General features: G+C 43.5%; 1 protein-coding gene across 1 annotated transcript in view; it reads right to left on the reverse strand.

Annotated features, from left to right (window-relative positions):
* Nucleotides 1–13,033: 13,033 nt before the first annotated feature.
* Pou6f2 (POU class 6 homeobox 2) overlaps nt 13,034–20,524 on the reverse strand; it is a 163,093-nt gene continuing 155,602 nt past the window's right edge. Inside the window, exons 6-7 of the mRNA XM_026788332.1 lie at nt 18,838–19,006; nt 13,034–15,598 (exon numbers count right to left, since the gene is read on the reverse strand). Of these exons, the coding sequence (XP_026644133.1) occupies nt 15,094–15,598; nt 18,838–19,006 (674 nt within the window). The 3' untranslated portion in view covers nt 13,034–15,093. The remainder of the gene's footprint in view (nt 15,599–18,837; nt 19,007–20,524) is intronic.

Here is a 20,524-nt window from a genome sequence, read left to right on the forward strand (position 1 = left end):
CTGTTTGGATGCTCACCTTCCTGGACCTGGGGAAAACAGGGAGGACCTTGGACTTCCTATAGGGTAGGGAACCCTGACTGCTCCTTGGACTGGAGAGGGAGGGAGGGAGGGGGAAGGTGAGTGGGAGGAAGAGAGGGAAGTGGGAGAAGGGAAGGAGGTGGAAATTTTCAATAAAAAATAAATAAATTAAAAAAGAAAAAATACTTTAAACATTAAAAATAAGGGTATATATGAACCCCACATGAGATTAATACCAAAATAGCATGTCATTTCCAATGACATTCACCAATTAAATTCTTAACATTAATAAATAAATTACTATTTTATTTTTGAAAAAATAAATAAAATTGGATGTACATGTTTAAGTTCATCAGGTGTGTGTGTGTGTGTGTGTGTGTGTGTGTGTGTTATTATGTTTTCAGCATCAGGGTAATATTGGCTTTGTAGACCAAATTTGATGAAATGATCTTTCCTTGTCTCTTTGTGAAGCTGCGTAAGGAGCATTGCTTTCCATTATAGTGTACAGCTAGTAGGTAATATCCATCATTGACTCCATTGGTCCTGGGTTGTCCTCATTGGAAGAGATTGTATTACTCTCTACATCTTGTCTATGTATTGATCTCTTTACATGTTTTGTAATATCCTGAATTTATCATTACACCCAAGGTATAGCAGCAGGAAGGCAGCAGATAAGAATGTATGCTTGATAACCTCGTATATTAATGTTGGTCTCTGTTTTGTGACTTGAGAAATTTCTTTCAGGTTTGTCAACACTCTGGAGTACCATTTTGCCTTGTATGGGGCAGGGCATGGTGGATCCTACTTGATTCTTGTGTGTCTGTTATTTCAACAACTTGTCTCCTGTCTGAATGATTCAGTTCAAGAATTTGTCAGAGTTGTTTGTCCTTTCAAATGGCCAGCTCTTTGTTTCAAACTCTAAGTGTCTGTTTCCTTCCAGCTCTTCTGTGTCAGGGAAGACGGTTCACTAGAACAAGTCCTCTAAATACATGTAAATGCTCTAGAAACACAAACAATATGAATTTATGAGGCACCAGTGCTGGGCTTCCCGGGAAGACGAGGGACATCTGATGTGAGTCAGGGTTGAGCACGGGCGGGACTGGAAAACATAGCTAGAGTGTGAGTGGGTTGGAAAAGTTTGCTAAATTGTGTCTTATAAGCTTCTGTGTGTGGAATAAAGGAGAGAAATTCTGAGAAATCAAGAGAGATATTTGTTTTGTAAATATTTATTGTTGAGTGGCAATGTCAGGCATGTACAGGGATAGGCTTTGGAGAAAATGCTCTTGAGGAATTTGGTCGTAGAAGTAGGTAAATACATACTATAGAGTGCTAACTTCTGTGTCAATCCAGAGGCAGGGGAGGGGCACCAAACCTCTCTTAATGGACTGACTGGAGTGAATTGTAGTTATATGAGGACCTGGGAAACAAGAAGGATTTAGCCAGGAGAAAGGGGAGGAAAGGATGCCTGAGGCAGAAGGACTACTTGATTACACAGAGGGAAGACAGAAGGAAGACAGGTTCTATAGAGGGTGACTATAGCGGGGCAGACTGTGGAAAGTCAAGGAGGGATGGAGAGACCACCCAGGTAAGAGCCATGCCCACAAGGCCCACAGGGGTTAGAGGCAACCTTCAAAACCACATACACTGAGCCTAGTCCCAGATCACTACTAAACTGATTCGTCACTTAAGGTGACCCCATAGTACAAAACTGTGTCTTCACTGCACTGGTCATCACAGTAAACCAGACATGAAGGATAGGGTTCAGCATATTCAGAGAGGGGCACAGGAAACAGACTTCTTTTAAGATTTAGTTTTATGTTTGTATTTGTGTAAATGTGTGCCTGTATGAATGCATGTTCTCTCTCTTTCTCTCTCTCTCCTCTCTCCCCGTGTGTGTGTGTGCGTGTGCGTGTGCATGTGCGTGTGTGTGTGTGTGTGTGTGAGAGAGAGAGAGAGAGAGAGAGAGAGAGAGAGAGAGAGAGAGAGAGAGAGAGAGAGAGAGAGAGAGAGAGAGCCCATAGAGGCCAGAAGTGATTAAAAGGATGAATACAATAAAACACAAATGAACAATAAAATAAAATTAAAAAGAACCATGTTTTCAGTCAGTACTTTTTCCTAGTTGGGGAGGGCCTTCCCTCTTTGTTTATCTTTTTTCTTTTGTGCTGTTTATATGTGTGTGTGCTCTCTTTCTTTCTCTGTGTATGTGTATTAAGTGGGGACTCACACATGCCATGGTGAGCCTGTGGAGGTCAGAGGACAACCTTACATGTCCACTTCCACATTCTACCTGGTTTGTCTCTCCTGCACACTGTTTGTTCCCCCAGGCAGTGGTGGAATGGGGGATGGTGGCTATTGTGCATACAGTTTGATGGAGTGCACACATCTCTTCAGGATTGGTGAGATCAACATCAGATTTGTGTTTCCAGCAGCATGAACTGTCTCTTGCTCCACTGGGTGTTTGGAGTCCTTCATCACACTTCACTGGCTTTGTGGAGAAAAATCTTAGTTTTTTTTTTTTTGGTAGTTTTTCTTGTTTTTATTTTTTTCTCTTGTGATTTTTTTTATGTTGACTTTTTTTTCCATTCAAACTCCTAGTCTCTCAGATGCTGTTGTCTTGCTAGAATCTTGCTGAGAGAGTGTCTTTTGCCTTGACAATAGCAGCCTACATATACTGCCAGTGTTAGAGTAGTAAGTTCATTAAGTACAACATTTATCTTCTAAGTATTCAGAAGTTGGGAACAGTGAACCCCCAGATCCTGAATTTCTTGTAAACAACCTGTTTTCCCCTGATCTGAGTGCCTACAGCTGCTCTGAGCACGAGACCCTCAGGAGTTCCTGATAGCAGGGGAATGGTTTCTGGTGTGTTTGTCTGGGGCGTGGCTATCCCTATATAAGCTGTCCCTGGACACAATAAAGGGGGTATTTGTGGGGCATTCCTGTTTCAAGGATGACCCGTGTCTCTGTCTGTGTGTCTTGTGTGTTTCAATCTTTAGCCTCTTGCCCGGTTCACGAACTGTATGGTGGCGCATAGAGCACAAATGGGGAGTGGTGCGCTGCAAGTGAAGTTCCCACCAAGACTGGGAACTAGGGGATGCTGAGAGGTCACCCTCAGGATGGTGAGGGTGAATTCAGGAGTGGTAGGTGTGTTTTCATCCCCAGAGATGCTCTGTGGAATGCCCTCTGGAAAAAGGAGGCATGAGGGTGAATTGAAAGCCTCCAAAAGGAAAAGAATAAAAAGTACAAAAAAAAAGTGTTTCAGAAGTGATGCTTACAGTATTTCATGATATGTGTTATCTCTGTGGTCTTTAATACCCTCAATACTGTCTACTGAGCCCATGACACATATCTTAGGTATTTAGTACAGTTGTGTATCACTGCTAGGTAACCACTGAAAATCATTAACAAAAGTCACCAGAAACACCCAACCATCAAATCAGTTAGATTTATTAACTTGTGCTCAGTCATTAACAATGTGGTCCCTAGAGAGCCATAGGGTATCTTGTTAGAGGAGGAATCGGGAGATACAGGATTTAGGATGGAGGTCTGTGAGACTGATGTTTGAAAGGTCTTGTTCTAGGTGGAGTGCTCTCTGATATTGGGAGGGGGAAATCGAATGACTGAGAAACCTCATCAATATTTAAGTAGGAGGTGGGAGGAAAACTTTGAGGGTTAGATTGTCCTTGATTGGGGCAGTGGTAACTAGTGTGGGGTGTCTTGAGACCGTTTGTCAGCAGGTTCAGACAGAAAACAAGACTCAATAGGTGGAACCAGCCACTGTTTCCTAGATTGAGAAAAATATCCAGCACACTTCCTACAGAAGAGATGTGTTATGCTGGCCAGTGGCAGAGAGGGGACCACTTCCCACGCGAGGGTGGGCTGTGTTCACATTGGTCCCAGGCACCTCAGCCCTTACACCGTATGGCTTTGTGAGAACAATCTTGCCTGTCATTTGTCTTCTCCCAGATCGGGAACTGCTGTAGACAACTAGGAGACCTTCTTTTTGATCGGCAGGTTCCCAGTCGGAGGAAGATCTTTGAGCTAGGGAAGGGAAGCGATGACATAAGGCTAAGCTGTTCTTTAATTGGGACTGTGAGGAACAATGACCACTGGGCCATTGATGAAGGAAAACAGCAATTCTTGGGGCATGCGGTGCAGGAAGGAGCCTATGTCCACTGGAAAAGGTGATGAGGCTTTGTTAGGATTCAGTCATATGCCGACCTGGCAGGATGCACTCAGGCAGTACCCTGGCCAGCCCAGGGTCCTATGGCTGATACATCACTACATAGTCTGTAGCAGGCACAAAAGACCCCTGTAGGAGATAAACTCCGCCCACTCCTGCTCTCTTGTCCACTGCTCCTCTGAAAAGAGGCAGGTCTTTGCCTCGCCTCTCTCCTTACCCCCCCCCTTTCTTCTCTTCCACTGCTCCTGTCCCCAGAGGCTGGTCCCCAGAGGCTGGTCCCCCTCCCTTCCCCCATTTCTATTCCCACATTCAGTTCTGTCTGCATGGCATGTCTGTCTCTTACCCGCCACGTGGTCCTGGACTCACCGAGGTCCAGGCACCAAGGTCCCTCTCCCGCCATGTGATAACAGGTTTGTCACAACTAGCCAGCTCTTTGCGTCTACATGGTGGCTCTTGTTTACTGTCTTTAGGCTAGATGTGAGCCCAGCGAGGATGGAAGTTTGGACTTTCTTGTGCAACACTATCTTTTTCAGCAGTTGAAATGTTGTGTGGAACGTAGTAAGTGACCAGTCAGTATTTCTATGAACAAAATGAAATGAGCATAGGAATCAAGTGTTTCCTCATTCTCTCCAATTCTCCCTCGTTATACCTTTGGCAGTGGCAGCAGACCTCAGTTTTCACCAAGAGCAAGGTGCTGATTTAGTTATTGGACGAGCCCAGGTTCTCCATGCACTTAGGTATGGCTTTGAGAAGAGCACACAAGAGCTGCTTTCCTTCCCGACAAGACTGCCACTCTGAGGAAGACCTGAACTGGAGAGGGAAGAGTTAGCACTAAGTTAGCTTCTAAACTAAGACTGTGCAATTTGAAGTCACCACTGGACTAGTAATAACATTTAGCAGAAATGTTTTCTAGTTAGTGACCTGCAATAGTCACAATGAAACCCCTTGGCTGAGCTTCGTTCTGGAGCCTACCCGGGGGAGACTTGACCATGCTTGCTTCATGCTGAAAGTTGCTTAGGCCCATTGTGCAGAGTTTAACTAAAGATGCTGCGTTCAGTGTTGTGCATTGAAATAGGCTCAACAAAGCCCACTAGCCTAACGGTTCTCAATCCTGGCTACATGTTAACACCAGCAAGAGAGCAGTTGTGGCCCCAGTGAATGATGAAGTCAGAATCTCTGGAGATAAAATCCAGGAGTAGGAGAAATTGCATTATTCCTTAACCCTACACAAAGAGCTATAGGCAACTAAAAAATGCTGAGAGTGGAGGAAATAGTCTTTATTAGAGAAGAACACACCAATTTGTTACCCAATATCAAATGGTCAGCCCTGAAAATATTCATATAAGGGATATGCAGAACGAACAGGTCCTATTTGTGTACTTAGGATTACACACACACACACACACATACACACACACACACACATGTACTTACAGTTAATAAAGAGGTCATGAATTTAAAAAGAGGGCAAGAAGGAGGGTTATGGGAGGGTTTGGAGGGAGGAAGGGAAGTGGTAAATGGTCTAATTATAAACTCAAAAAGATAACTTAAAAAGCAGGACTATTTCTGTACATCTCTTTTGAAAGAAAGTAGAGCATACTGGGAGCTGTCACACTTGTGTGCTGAGCCTCGTGTTGTGAGAGGTACTCTAATCAGATATGGTGGGGCTACTGGCCCCTGAGTAGTTGCCAGACTAAACTCAGAGCACAGTTAAATTTTTATTTCATTTGGAAACAATGTTTCTTATTATACTGCTAATATTTACAATATATAAATTATTTGTTGCTAATCTGAGATTCAAACATAACTGGGGTTTCTATTTTATAAAAAGGCAATTATATAGGAGGGGCTGGGGAAGCAAAGCAGCTTGTTTTTCATGGTACTCAGGTGAAAACATCCAATACTGATCAGTGCTAGGTGGAGAGGGTTGAACTTAGGACTGTTGGCTGTAAACAGCAGAAACTTATTTGGGTAAACTAAGTGGGAAAGAATGGAGAACCGTGTGGGACGCATGCAGTACCAGGCTTGGGAAGGTACTCATCAAGAGTGCTGGGAAGACAACGGCACAGCCGGGGCCATGTTAGGGAAGGGCCTGGTTTGGGAGGTGTCTCAGTAGTCATGGTCTGTTTTTATTTCTTTTATGGCTGTCAGCTCTGCTGCCAATAAACTATCTCCTTGACTTTGCACCTCTGAGCTATTCCTTCAAGGTTAACAGTTCAGGAGGAAGCATCTTAACTCATGAGCCCCTGTAGTTCCCAAGCAGGGGACAGAGGAAGTGATGCCTAACTTTGGCTTTCTAGGAGTTGATTTCTGTATTCTATCACGTCTTAAAAATGGAAAAGATTGCCCAAATAGAATAGAATATGAAGTTGAAGTTTTAAGATAAGAGTAACATATACTGTTGAGGGCTGCGATGGTCTCAGCACCATGGTAGTTTAAAAGCGGCAGCATGGGCTTGTGGGAGATATGAGTCTGCCTCTCTACCCGCACTGTGCCATTAACTGGCTCTGGGGGTCACTTGGTCTCCCTTAACTTCAGTTTTCTGAAAGGTCAGTGATTTTTAGGTTTTTAATTTCACTAGCCAGTAAAATTCAAAGGTAATTTTGAAGGTATATAATTATCTTGTCATTTTCTACTATGTTAATTGAAAATGTAATTTCAAATAACTACCAGCTACCGTCAACATTTTTATAAAATAAACCACATTTTAACCATAATCCCCAAATACGAAGGGTATAATCTCAGAATATCGACACCTTCCTTAGTTGAGCTTGACTTTTAGGAAAGCCTGCTCTGTTGGCTTTCTCTTATTTTCTGATTTCAGTCGGATCAATGAGAGGCTGCACAGCAACAGTTAGTACTTGGGAGCGTCAGCAGTGGCTTTTAATGTCCTTTCCAGCATTAAAATTCCTTCGATTTCTGAACACTAGAGAGGGGGAGGTTTGTAGCAGGCTTGTAGCATCACAAACCTTTGTTAGATAATCTGCAGTGCATGGCACACAGGCTACTTTTAATGTGCATTTAAGAGTCTTGAACGGCAAGAGGAAGCCTTTGGGACGGGGAAAACCCACCTCTCTACGTTGCTTAATGTTACTGTCTTAGAAGTGCCCAGAGACTTGGCAGTGAGCATGTTTCTATAAATCTTAAAAACCGATTAGTTAATCAATATGTTGGGAGGGCCAGTACATGTGCCCACTTAGGGGACTAAAGGTCTCAACCAGCTTGGTCTTGCTCGTTATTGAGACATTGATAAACTAAGACTATACAGAGGATTATGGAGGTAACTATAGTCTCATTATTTTTCTTTCCATCCTTTAAAAAAAACACTTCGTACATTGAGAGGGCATATGGGAATGAGGAGTTGAATGGACGCAACTGTAAGGAAGGAAACCATAGATAAACTTACAAACATGGAGAAACACTACTGAAAGAACAGCTCACTGAGTGGGCAGAGAAGTGAACAGTGCTCTATACCAGAACAAGGGAAGCATTGGCTCTAAGAATGTTTCTCACAACAAGGACTGTGTGTGATGAGACCCTTTCTGTGTATTCAGAGCCAAGCAGAAGAGAGACGGAAGGGTTTAGTTCATTGCGGTAAACTGCCTTCCTCGGGGACCCAGAGTCCCGTGGTAGCTGTTTGTGTGCCTACGATTTGTCATTGTGTTCTTTTTTGTAGGTTTGTGCTGAGCCGTTTTGGTTGGCCCTTTTCTTCCCCCCATTCCCCCCCTCTGTGGTAATTTATTTTTCAAATCTCACCTTGTAAGTCCAGTTTGCTTTCTTCTCAGTGTGGATGGGTTAGTGTCACTATGTGTCTACGTTGCCCATTCTAACGGTTCAGGGGCCATTCTCCCTTGCCTGCTTAGCGGATAGCTAATTTTATCACAACTATCCATTAAAAGAAATCTCTCTTTTACTCATATTTTCCCCTCTAAGTGATCTATGACTGAAGAACATTTGGTATTCAAGCCACCATGACCTCCTCCTGCTTCATCCCATTCTGGACATGCATGTGTGTGTATGTACAGGGATTAGGGGTAGTTCCCAAGCTTGTGCTTTCGACAGTTAATATCTATTAACAAAGAGAAAGCAAACAGAAGGATACCAAAAGGAGGGTAACTTATGTTCATGTTCCACTTAAAGACATTGTAGAGATTAATTCCCACAAAACATTTTTCTTTTACTCAGTATAATAAATAACCCACAGATGTCACCTTTCCCCTTTGACCATGGGTCTCCTGTGAGCACAGCAAATCAGCCACATGAGCACTGTTGTCTTGAACTTGTTTTCAAGGGCAGAGCAATGGAGTCAGAACCATCAAAACTTTTGTGTGAGTCCAGCTCTAGATTTTCACCAAATTCACTTTTGCTGCCCTTGCCCCTGGATGACTTGTGTCTGTGTGACCGATTCTATGGGGGAATCATCACCAACACAGCTTTTGAAATCATTTAATGACACAGGTGTGTTGAAGAATATTAATTTAAGTTGTGTTACACTTGTTTATGCTGTGTAACATTTGTTTAATGGGAGAATGAGGGGGAGCTTGGGGGAATGGGATGGTTGGGATAAAGGAAGGGTGGACACGGGAGCAGAGAAATATGTATCCTAATTAAGGGAGCCATCTTAGGGTTGGCAAGAGACTTGACTCTAGAGGGGCTCGCAGGTGTCCAGGGAGATGTTCCCAGCTAGTACCTTGAGCAACTGAGGAGAGGGAACCTGAAATGACCCTATCCTATAGCCATACTGATGAATATCTTGCATATCACCTTAGAACCTTCATCTGGCGATGGATCGAGAGAGAGACAGAGACCAAATTGGAGTACCGGACTGAACTCTTAAGATCCAAATGAGAAGCAGAAGGAGGGAGAACATGAGCAAGGAAGTCAGGACCACGAGGGGTGCACCCACCCACTGTGACAGTGGAACTGATCTATTGGGAGCTCACCAAGGCCAGCGGGACTGGGACTGAATAAGCATGGGATAAAACAGAACTCTCTGAACATGGCGGACAATGAGGGCTGATGAGAAGCCAAGGACAATGGCACTAATACATGAACTGGCTTTGTGGGAACCTAGCCTGTTTGGATGCTCACCTTCCTGGTCCTGGATAGAAGTGGGAGGACCTTGGACTTCCCGCAGGGCAGGGAATCTGGACTGCTCTTCATTCTCGAGAGGGAGGGGGAGAGGGGTAGGGGAGTAGGGGGGGCGATGTGTGCGAGGAGGGGGAGGGAAATGGGAAACGGGGAGGAGGCAGAAATTTTTTTTTATGCAACAACTAAAAAAAATAAAATAAAACAAAAAAAAAAGAAAGAGAAAGAGAAAAGCCTAGAAACAAAAGGTAGATGGGATAGTTTGTTAAGAAAAGCTGGTAAGAAATAAACCAAGCTAAGGGCAGACATTCATAAGAAAGAATATGCCTCCATATAATTTATTTGGGAGCAGGTTGGTGGGCCCCAAAGAAGAAAGAGCCAGAAGAGTTAAAGAGCAAAAACCAACCAGCTACATAGTGGCCATCTTCCAAGCCTATGAATTATTGTTTCTTTATCACATTTTCTTGAATTTTGGGTGAGTCTAGCACTATTTTTATTTGGGGATTTATTTTTATTTGTAGACTGTAGTATTGAAAAACATAAAATTATTTTAATTTTAATTTCAGGTTTTTGCACAATGAGGTTTTTTTGGAGACAGTTCTATTTCTGAGTCTTTAACATGTAGAATACTCTGGCACATAAAGTGCTTATAAGATATTTGTGGAATATGGGATGATGCAGTTTAAGTGATGACTGGATTTTTAAAGAGCCCATGTTGCATCCTAGCCCCATAAACTAGCTTTAGAATCTTCTGTATGAAAAGAAAACTTAAAGCAACCCTGGCTGGTTTTTTTTTTGTTGTTGTTGTTCTTTTTTCTTTCCTTTCTCCCACCAGTGAGGGTAGAGGCATCAGTATTTCTTCCTTTTAAAGCTGTTCTTGGAGCTTGTTTTTTGTCTGTCATTATGCTACATGGGCACTCAGATTTTGGTGAGGCTGATACATAGATCTCTATACCACCTTATGAAATATTTGCTGAAGGTCACCAAATGCAAGGAGATTTGAATTTTAAATATTATGGGTTTAACTGGCATTAAAAAAAGATGGCTGAGTGGTGGTGGCTCACGACTTTAATCCCAGTGCTTAGGAGGCGGAGGCAGGTGGGTCTCTATGAATTTGAGGCAAGACTGGTCTAAAACGGGAGTTCCAGATAACGAGGGTTACCACAGGATGAGTCTACCTTCCTTTTAAATAAGTAAATTGCATAACGAAGATTAATTCACTCGTCCTACCAGTTTGTTTGAGACGTATAAACTTGTAATTTATGCATGAAACTACACAGAACCACAGAAAGAGACCCCCTGGCAGAGCTCTCTGTAACAGTGGGCTCCCAGCTGGGCTAAGCAGCAGATTGCAGTGGTTCTCAGCTGTGTCTGTGCATTGCCATGTTTCACCTTCCAGCTTCTGGTTCTTGGGGAGGCTCTTCTTTCATTTCTGCAGTCCTATGGTGCCGTTGTTGTGGGGTTCCATGTTCCACCTAGACAAGAATGAGCCTGTGACTCCAAATGCTTGGTTTAAGCACACCTTGCCCCAGTACCATTGTTTGGACTACAGTAAGGAGAATTCCTAAATACCGTTGGGTGGATAGTTAGGAGATCAGGCTGAGAAGAAAGCCAAGTGAGACAGGCAGGCGACCAGACTGAACCAACTGGGTTTGATATGCACAGGATGACCTCCCATTAAGTCATGAAATATGGCGTCTTGTCATTTAGTCAAACTTGAGTTGAATTTCTGTAAGATGCAATGAAAAGCATCCCAGTGAATCTGGTATTTCCTTCCCTCAACCTTTGGGGTTCTAATGATGCTGAAATAAATGCTTACACTTTGAGGGACAGGTATACCTGAGTGCAAGACATACTTCGCCCCGAAGTTCATGTCAAACAAGTCTTTATTTTTCATGATACAAATTAAAAGTGACAGATCTGAAGCTGTTAAGAAATACACAAAGTGCAGCTTTACCGACCATACAGATATTGCTCTAGATCAAGAACAGTTTTTATTTTTAAACATTAAGCAACCTGTGCAGATAAGTCAGCTTTGGTTTCAATGTTAGAACAAGTAAGGAGCTTTTCAATATCCAGTTTGGCTTCTTGGTCACAAGTCTATCATGTCAGTATCTTGTCATGATGATTTTTTTTTTTTCCAGAACAACCCAGTCTTTTCCTGCCCTCTCTCCTGCTGCCTGCTCCAGGCATGGAGAAGCAGATTTCTTCGCAGTGTCTCATTCAGTGACCCTGGTGACCAGTCTAGATCACAGCACAGAGGACAAAATCATGAGAAAGCTTTAAAAAAAAAGTCACTTTTCAACAACGAATAAGCCAATGTGCCTCACATAATGTCAAGTTGAAGACAAGCAAATCACATGACAAAAAGCTCATTACAAAATACCTTCCAAACAGATGTTACAGTCAGACATGGAAATAAAAATCAATTTCCTTTTTCGCCATTGTTTTTATGCTTGATCATTAACTGGGTACAAGTAGAGTGCTGAGGTAAAACATTGATGAACAGTTTGTGATTTTCTTTTTCTTAAAATAGGAACAGTTTAGTATTGCAAGATTGTCAGCAACGTTTAGCCATATCTACACAATGTGCATATACCTACACATACTGAGCTTTGGTCCAGCGTAGAGAAGAGAGCAAAGGCAATTGGATTTCTTTTTGGTTACAGCTTGAGTTCTTTGATACGCCTCCACTTGTTTTGTTCTGCTTCCCACAGCTCCTTCTGCTTTTTGTTCTCCTTTGTGTTGTGTTGTGTGTGTAACTGTGTGATCACGACATAAAGAGTCCAGAACTTGCAAAGGCAAGTGAAACTTTTAACTATTCAAAATATCTTTTTGGTTGAAAGAGAAAACAACCCCGCAAGCAAGTGTAAAATACAATATTGGCTGTCATTTCTCATCAATGATGAAGAAAATGAAGATGACAACGATTTAAAGAATGTATGAGAAAGATTACAGAAGCTTGAAATACAATGCGTATGTCCAAAGTGGCGTTTACTTTTTGTTGGTGGCAACCTTAACCTTCAGTTGATGAAAACATAAAAGACACTTAGATGTTATTGGCGTATGAAGTTGTTTACCAAAGGAAATAAGAAATGTCTAATAAAACTAAGCAGTAGGTGTGGTCCTGAAGGCTTGTGTGTTCCCAAGTACAGTTTATATTCCTAAGAATCTGTTCAGGCATCTTTTTTGCCTTGTAGCAAAAAATTCATCAGTAAAAAAATCAATATAAGAAGCATTACAACACTATATAAATAATTTATAAAACAATACAAAATTATAAAACTATAAAAAAATCACTGCACATGAATAGTTTTACAACCATGGGATGAATTCACTCCTTTTTTGTTCTACTCCGGGTGATTACTTTAATTTTATGTTTTTACTATCCTAGTTATGCTCTCCCAAGTATAGATCTCAGAACTGAGCAGACCTCGTGTGCCTGCTGCCCGTTCAGATTTAAACATTTAACACCCGTCATAGGTTCTCTTGTTAACTTCTCTTCTTGGGGAGCTTTTCTTGATGGAATTTGGAGCAGGTCCTAGGAGAATACAAAATCGGTTTTAATCAATAAAGTTTTCGGTTTCTGGGTTGCTGGTATCTGTGCAGTTTTTGCAGTGGTGACATGCTACCATGATGTTGGCACTGATCGGGCTGGTTGTGGTCCAATTAGCATCAGACTGGTGGCACAGAAACCCTTTTATTAATGACTCTCTCACATCCAGGATCATTGTTACTTAGTTGTTGGAACTTTATGGTTGCTGATTGAACCAGCTGAGGGAACTGTTACATTGCCCCATTTTCGTAACCAGCAAAGGAGCCAACACAACCAAAAACTAGAACCCTGGGTGGGAGGCGTGTGCTAGGGGAAGGGGATCATGGTCTTTGTGATCAACTGGGCAATGGGAGGTGGGGTTTCTCTTTACCGTTCATGATTTGCCTCTAGACAGTAAAGGAGCATGCTTTTTAATTACTCATGAATATTTACATTTTGACAACAAGCTAATCGATGATTCTCTTTTGCCTTCTTTGGTAGAACCGTCTACCTTCTTCTGGGCCCAGGAGTTTCTTGCCCCTCTATCCTCCTCCTTAGTCCATTCTGTGGGCTTCTTGGGTCTCAATGGCCCATGCCTTGGGGAAGTTCTTTTTTTTTTTAAATGAATTAATATACTTGTTCTAATAGTGAAGGCTTTTCTGATATGTTTTATGAGCTGCTTCTGTATATTTTTCCTTTCTTGGAGGATCTTTTCGCTAATCCTTCTTTTCTAGTCAAGAAGTCAGAGCCCAATTCCAATAGCTTAACTTTGCCTGTCACATTTCTGCCCCATTTATAAATTCAAGAACAGTTGTACCCCAGCTCCAAATGTCTGCCAACACTGTCTGATGAAAGAGGTTGCAGACAAAGTGAGGCTAACAGGATATTTGGCAGCCCCTAACAATCTAGGCCACTGTCATTTTCTTTGTGGCTTGTCTCTTTGTGCAAGGTGGATGGGTATGAACATGCTTGTGTGTGTGTGTGTGTGTGTGTGTGTGTGTGTGTGTGTGTTGGTTGAAACCTTGAGACATTTCTTTGGCTATCAGACTTCTGAGAGAAATTGCTTTGAGCAGAAGCAAAACACAGATGTAAGTATTGAACCATATGTGCAGCTTATGTTTATATTACAGAATTAGTTTTGATCAGCTCTCCACAAGTGTGGCTAGCAGACTGAGAAAAATCTCAATCTCCGGTGTGGACGGTGAGCACAATTACAGCCTCTGCTGGTGTTGATAGTCACCCAGCAAAGCCCTAGTTTTTCTGGAGTCTTTCCTGCATCTCTGCAGGATTGGAGTGGAAAAATACACCTTTTCTTCTCACATCTGCTACCTTCCTGAAGATCCCAGGAGCCACATGAGAGGGAGGTGGAGAAATAAGGAAGAAAGGGAGGTGTGAACTCCATTATCTTTCTCAAACCTCCAGCTCACAATGAGAAGAATTGCCACAGATGCTTTGGCACACAATTCAGGTTGCCCCCACCCCCAATCGAAACAAAGCAAAAGGAAATAACACAATTTAGGAAAAAAAAAACCCAACAAAATGAAAACTCACTTCTGCTAAGAAACACATTGGTAGTGAGCCATACAGAATGATTTCAAAAACGTCCCTGGTGACAGAGACAACCGGTAAGAAAGATGGGAGAAAGCAGGGTTCCTGCTTTTTTGTTGGTACAAATGTAAAAATTCAAACCCCAGCTTTACACGCCGAGGCAAGTAGACCAACAGCGTTCGCAGTGTTTCTGACTTTGGTTAATAGGTTTTGCAGTGATCAGCACTTCGTCCCTGAAGGGATGCGGGCCCTCCTCCAGGTGGCAGGCTTGCATTCGCTTTGAACAGATAGAAGTTTGTGGTGGTGAATTGTTTTGTTTTGTTTTTTGGTTTTCTTTTTTTTTCTTTTTCCTTAATAGGTGTTCACATTTTCATCATATACAGAAAAAAGTAAGTGGATATTTGGTTTGCTTTAAAAAACTGGCTTTACGGAGACAGGTGGGGGAGGGAATGATCCTACCACATACTCCTTCCATGTGGTGCATTTCCTGTTTAAAAATTTAAAATTTCCTTTTCTTCTTCCTTTTGGAAAGCCCACGGACATGTATAAACCATCCTGCCCATTTGTTAGGTTTTTTGTTTTTTCCTTTTTCCTTTTCCTTTTGAGTCTTTTACATACAAGGGAAATGATGACTGGGGGTGTCTTTAATCCTTTCTTCTTTCTTTTTTTGTGGAGATTCAGAGTAGTTTCTGCGGTGCTTCCTTCTGACCATGGATGGGTGTGTCTAGCAGTTTTCTTCAGGCGAGTCGGCTAAGGGCTCCAGCGGGACCGCTGAAGTGGGCTCATGTTGCTTTAAGCGCTTAATTGTGTTCTTCAGGGCTTGTCTCTTATTGCAGAACCAAACTCTAACTACTTCCCGGTCATAGTTTAGCTTCTCAGCAATCTCGGTCATTTCCTGCCCTGAGGGGTGTGTGTTCTTCTCAAAGTGGGCATTGAGGATCTCAAGGGCCTGGGGTGTGAAGGAGGTGCGCCGCTTGCGCTTTTTGGATGGCTCACTCCCAATAAACTCCGTGAGGTTCTGCATACCTGCTCGATGGCGGGCCTCAGCCTCAGCCATCCACCGCTCAAGCACCGGCTTGATCTTCTGGGCACTTTTAGGGGTGATGTCCAGCTTTTCAAACCTGGCAGGATACAAAAGGCCAGGGTTCAGTTTGGCTGTCAGACTGCTAGCTATAGTGTTCTCTTGGGCTTCCTGTGGTAGGAAAAAGTGGCTTCTCAGGATGGTGTGTCTGGGGGGAGAATTGAGAAAGAACAGTCTTACACTGAGTCCTCTGCCAGGGTGGGCCTCCTGCCTGCCTGCCTGATTGCCTGGCAGGGTGAATTTACTCCAGATTAGCAGCCAGCTGCAAGGTAGCCAGCCCTGTCCCAGCCAGCACCCACCCTCCCAGCGAGCTCCATGCCAGCCATGCAGATCCCCGAGCACACGGACAGGGGAGGGGGAAGAAAGGCACCGGCACACACTATGGAAACACAAGCAACTTGCAGGCCTTTTCTCTCTAAACTCTGAGATCTAAGCTGCCTTCTCGGCTGTTCCCTGCTTTATTTCCCCAGCCCTCAGAATTCTTAAGGCAGACATTCACCACGAAAGTGACATTCACGGTAACAGTTGTCATATTCTTTTACTTAAAACGATGGCACTTTGCATTTGGGTTACCTCTCTATTGTGTTGGTTTTGAAAAATGTTACAGCTGTTATCATAGTTTGGTATGGCTTACTGGGCCAAGCTCCTCTTCATGCCTTTCTTTTTATCTCCTCTTGTGTCTTATTTTAACTTCTTTCTCTCTGGTAACAATTTTCCCCATATGTAACTTAACAACATGCCTCCCTGTCCAGGTAAAATACAGGCCAGCTGTTACTTTACAGTTCTGGCCTAAACAGCTGGATACATTGTAATTACTATGGAATGCCCCACCCCTGGGTGGGCTTAGGCCACCTCGTGGCTTCCAATCACCCTCCAGTGTAATGGTGCACTTTTGTACCAGGGCGTCCTGCTGTGTTTAATGTGGGATATCTGCAAACTGTACTTGAATGATATCATTTTCTGTAAATGAGGTCTTCCATGTATCAATCGCCATCAGCAATTCTTTGCTACATTTACTTTAAAAAATATGAAGCATCCTGGACAAAATTATATAGAGTGTTTTAAAAAGTCCTCCTGGTACTAAAGTCATACTGTCGGTGAAATGCAAAAGGCCACCAGTTTCTTTTGTTTGTTTGTTTCCTTATTCTAAGTCCAAATCCATGTCCCTCCTATTGACCGCAGTGGACACAGATTTTTGTCCTTTTAAAAAGAGCGTTCCATGTTGTTGAAAAGCAATCATCTGGTGTGGTTTAAGATGCTCGCAAAAGGATGAACCAGGACGGCCTTCCTCTGTGCCAGGATCGCGTGTTGCAGTGCATCCTTAGGTCTCTTTGTTAAGGTGGGCAGCACAGGTTCCATCAAGGGTTTACTTCCGTGGTGCTCCCATCCACACAGAGTTTGAGAAGGCATTTGTTTATTCTGGCACTTAATATTATTAATGCCTTTGTCACCTGTGGCAGGCTCCCCAAAGCCACCATTGTGTCAACTTGCCACCTTTTGCATTTTGCCATCTTTTATCATAAAAGCCTGGGGCTTGAACTCTTGATACTAACTCAACTGGTCTCAGAGGGCTGTGGCACCAAGGGGCAGAGCTTGTGAAAGGGACGTCTTGTATATTGGTGTCATCATCCTTTTGTAACTCTGATAAGAAAGATCACACAGTCTCTAGGGGGCGCTGCAGCCAATTAGCACACAGTGACGCCTTGGTGTGCAGACACTGGTACAGTCTTTCACAGCCTTTGAATTCACTGAGACTATCTTAATGCAAAGTCTTGAGATTTATTCATTAATTCATTTGGATAGACACCTTCTAAAAAGCTTCACTAAAACACTGGAAGCTGGAGAAAGGCCCTGAAGTCCGTTGATCTGCTGTGTTAAAGGATACTAACATTTCCAGAAGTCTGAATTCTATAGTATTTTTTGGCTTCCCTCTGGGGAAGGCTTAACAAATCAGCATATCTGATTGGGGATGCCCAGGAATCTGTGTGCGTGTGTGTATGAGTTGAAACATTAGCGAGCACTTCAGTCAATAAAAGAAAATCACATTTTAGGGCTAAAATAAGCCAAAGAGGAATTTGACAACAATGGCAAATTGGCATCAAAATAAAAACCCGAGGTTGCCTTGAGCACAAGGAGCCAAGACCAAACAAAATTAATGTCTCCCAACAGGAAGACACTCTAGTCCCATCATTGATGCTACTAGTTAGCGTTGATGCTTCTGTACGTGGTGTTTGGAATAACATATACAAGCCTTGATATAAATTTCCCAGCAGTAGTATCCTTGTATAGACTGAATAAAGGTTATTTTCTACAGGGAGGTATCTTATAAGAAAAAACAGTAGGGGAGACCGTAGAAGTGAAAGGATCCTATGGTGCTTTTTGTATTTAACAACAATCAATGGGTTTTATGGAAAATCATTGAGCAAAATGTGAGCTGCAAGCTACCACCCCATACTGATGTTATTTATAACCTTAGTCTTAAACTGCAGGAAAAGTACACTTCTGTCCTTTGGGGAATACATTAAAAGTATAAAGAGCAGATAAAAAGACAGCATTTCATGGATCACCAAGAACAAAATCCACTTAAATGAGTTTAGAGTTGGTTTCTTGGCTGTTCCTGATGGAGCAGGACTCCTAAGGCACTGCCCAAGAGGAAAAAGCTCCTACCGAGTGCCTCCGTTCCCTCATGCATAAACATGGGATTAGTGCAACACACATGCATGCGTGGGGGCTGCTCCAGAAGACTTAACCCGGATCAACTCAAACACAACCAAGGCTGGATTCAGTCATGTATTTAATGTGGAGGGAGGGTGTGGGTACGGTTAGGTCAGATTCACTATCTGTTTGTAAACATTTAAAACAGGTTTTTTTTCCCCCCCCTTCTCTCGTTTTCCTTTCTTCTACCTTCCTTCCCCTCTGCTTATAAAGACGAGTCTGGGTAGGCAAGTTGTAAAATTTCCTCCCACGAGATAGTGAAATTTGTTAAAATATGCATTTCATGGGAAACCTTGGAGCCATCTCTGGGGAGTTAACAGTAGGGTGGATTAGCAGTTTTGCATTTGCTCAGGATGTCCATGTGCGGACAGGAGTTAGCATTCTTGTCTGGCAGGGGCACAGAGGAGAGAAGAGATCCCTGCCAGGACAGCTCTTTTCAACCTGTCAGCCTTGGAAGTTCATGGAGTTGATAGGAGTTAGGAGACAGAACCCCTCAACTCTTCTCTGACACCCCCATTTTGCATCGATGTCACCAGTCCCAACACACCACCACCCCAGCCTTCATTACCATGCTCTGTTCCTTCAGTTTGCCCACCCCAAGAAGAAAAGCTGAGCTGCAAGAACAAACAAGGCCCGGGCTGGCCCGTGTCAGCGGCATGCAGAGCCCGTTACCTGCAGATGGCTGACTGGCTGTATGCGGGGCCCTCTGTGGCACTGAGGGCTTGTCCCACCTGAGTCTGTGTCAGGCCAAGGGACAGGCGTCGGATTTTAAAAGCTTTGGCAAACTCTCGAATCTCCTCCAGATTAACCCCGTCCACCTCACCCGCTGCCGTTTGAGGATCTGTGGAGATGTTTTTAAAATAGGATCAACACGTCAACACAAAGCCCGTCAGGATGTTTATCACCGAGCCGCCATAGAGCGATGGAGAAATCACCACCGTACCGTCTCTGTCTCTCATCCTTCAGTACACCTTCCTCCTCCACAAGCCATCCTTCAAGGACGTCCTAGCCCAGATAAAGCCCCTCCTGTTTACCCTGCCCCCTCCCAAAGCCAGAGCACACTTCTTTAGGGTTTAACAACAGCAGCCAGCACAGGGAGGAAACTCTTGCTAGAGGGATTCAGCCCTACTTTGTTGGTAAGCCCATTCATACACTGTGCAAAAATACAAACACTAGGAGCTTTCTGTTTGAAATGTACTAATTGGAATTCTTCATGCTAAGAATCGCCCGGGAAGGAAACGGCGCTTGGTGTTTTTCTTTCACCTGATTGCCATGTAGCCGGGCTAATAGATGGTAATCTTGCCTCATTTCTTATGTTCGCATTCCCCCTCAGAAGAGCATGGTTATGAAGCTGTGAGAATATTGTCTTTTTTCCCCATAGCGCTTTACCCTCGCAGCTGCCTTTGTCTCCTGAAAGGGCACATAATAAAAACTGCCTACCACAGGAAGGCTCCTTTGGTGCCGGATAACGCGGTCAATTTAGGACTTATCAAGGGAAATGACACAACAGCTGGAGAATGAAACTTTCTCCCCCCTGGCTACTGATCCCTGGAAAAATGAAAGCGTTCACCAAGCTGGAGCCAGCATGGGCCGGGCCTGGTGGGAGATTTCAGCGCAGCTCAATGCTGCCTGTAGCGAAGCTGGTCCCGCTGCAAGCCATCCCTATTGTTCTTCGCCTCACTCCTCTGACTTAGCTGAAAGTTGTCCTTCCTCTTTCTGCACAGCAACCCATCAGTTTCAGAGAATTTCTGTTCTTGTCCCAGGACTGCGGTCGACTGTGTTGGTCTTCTGGGTTCAGCGCTATATACTCCCTGGCTGTTAGTGAAAGAAACGTTTGCGTCCTCAGTGACAGTTTTAAAAATGCTTTTAAATAAGGAAGACGTGTCTGTGGGGGAGGGGCCTGGAGTACCATGGACAGCTCCTCTGGGTACAGGGCCGTGTAGGGAGTGATCCTTCCAGGCTGTGGAAAATGTACTGCTAATCTGAGGAGGGACACAGATACACATTTGTCTTCACATTAAAAACGAACCTCTGGCCAGACATCGTAGCCCGTGCATGTGGTGCTGAAGCAAGAGAAGTTTTGAACTCCAGTCAAACAGGGCAGCTCAGGAAGACTGTTTAAGGAGTCCTTAGAATTTTCATAGCACTAGGTCCTCACTTCCTGGGGGAAAGATTAGAGAGTGGTTTGGCCAATGCCCATAGCGAGTAAGTAGTTTTAGGCAACTCCTGGTTTCTGAGTGGAGTGGGAGGCATGTACTCACAGTTTTTTTTGGAATGAGGTCCAGTACTAATGCATGAAAACTTGGAGGAAAATGACAGAAAGTCATCAGGAACTGGTGGGAGGAGAGTCACTGGGGAT

The sequence above is a fragment of the Microtus ochrogaster genome, unplaced genomic scaffold (genome assembly GCF_000317375.1).
Source record: "Microtus ochrogaster isolate Prairie Vole_2 unplaced genomic scaffold, MicOch1.0 UNK2, whole genome shotgun sequence".
NCBI classification, from domain to species: Eukaryota; Metazoa; Chordata; class Mammalia; order Rodentia; family Cricetidae; genus Microtus; species Microtus ochrogaster.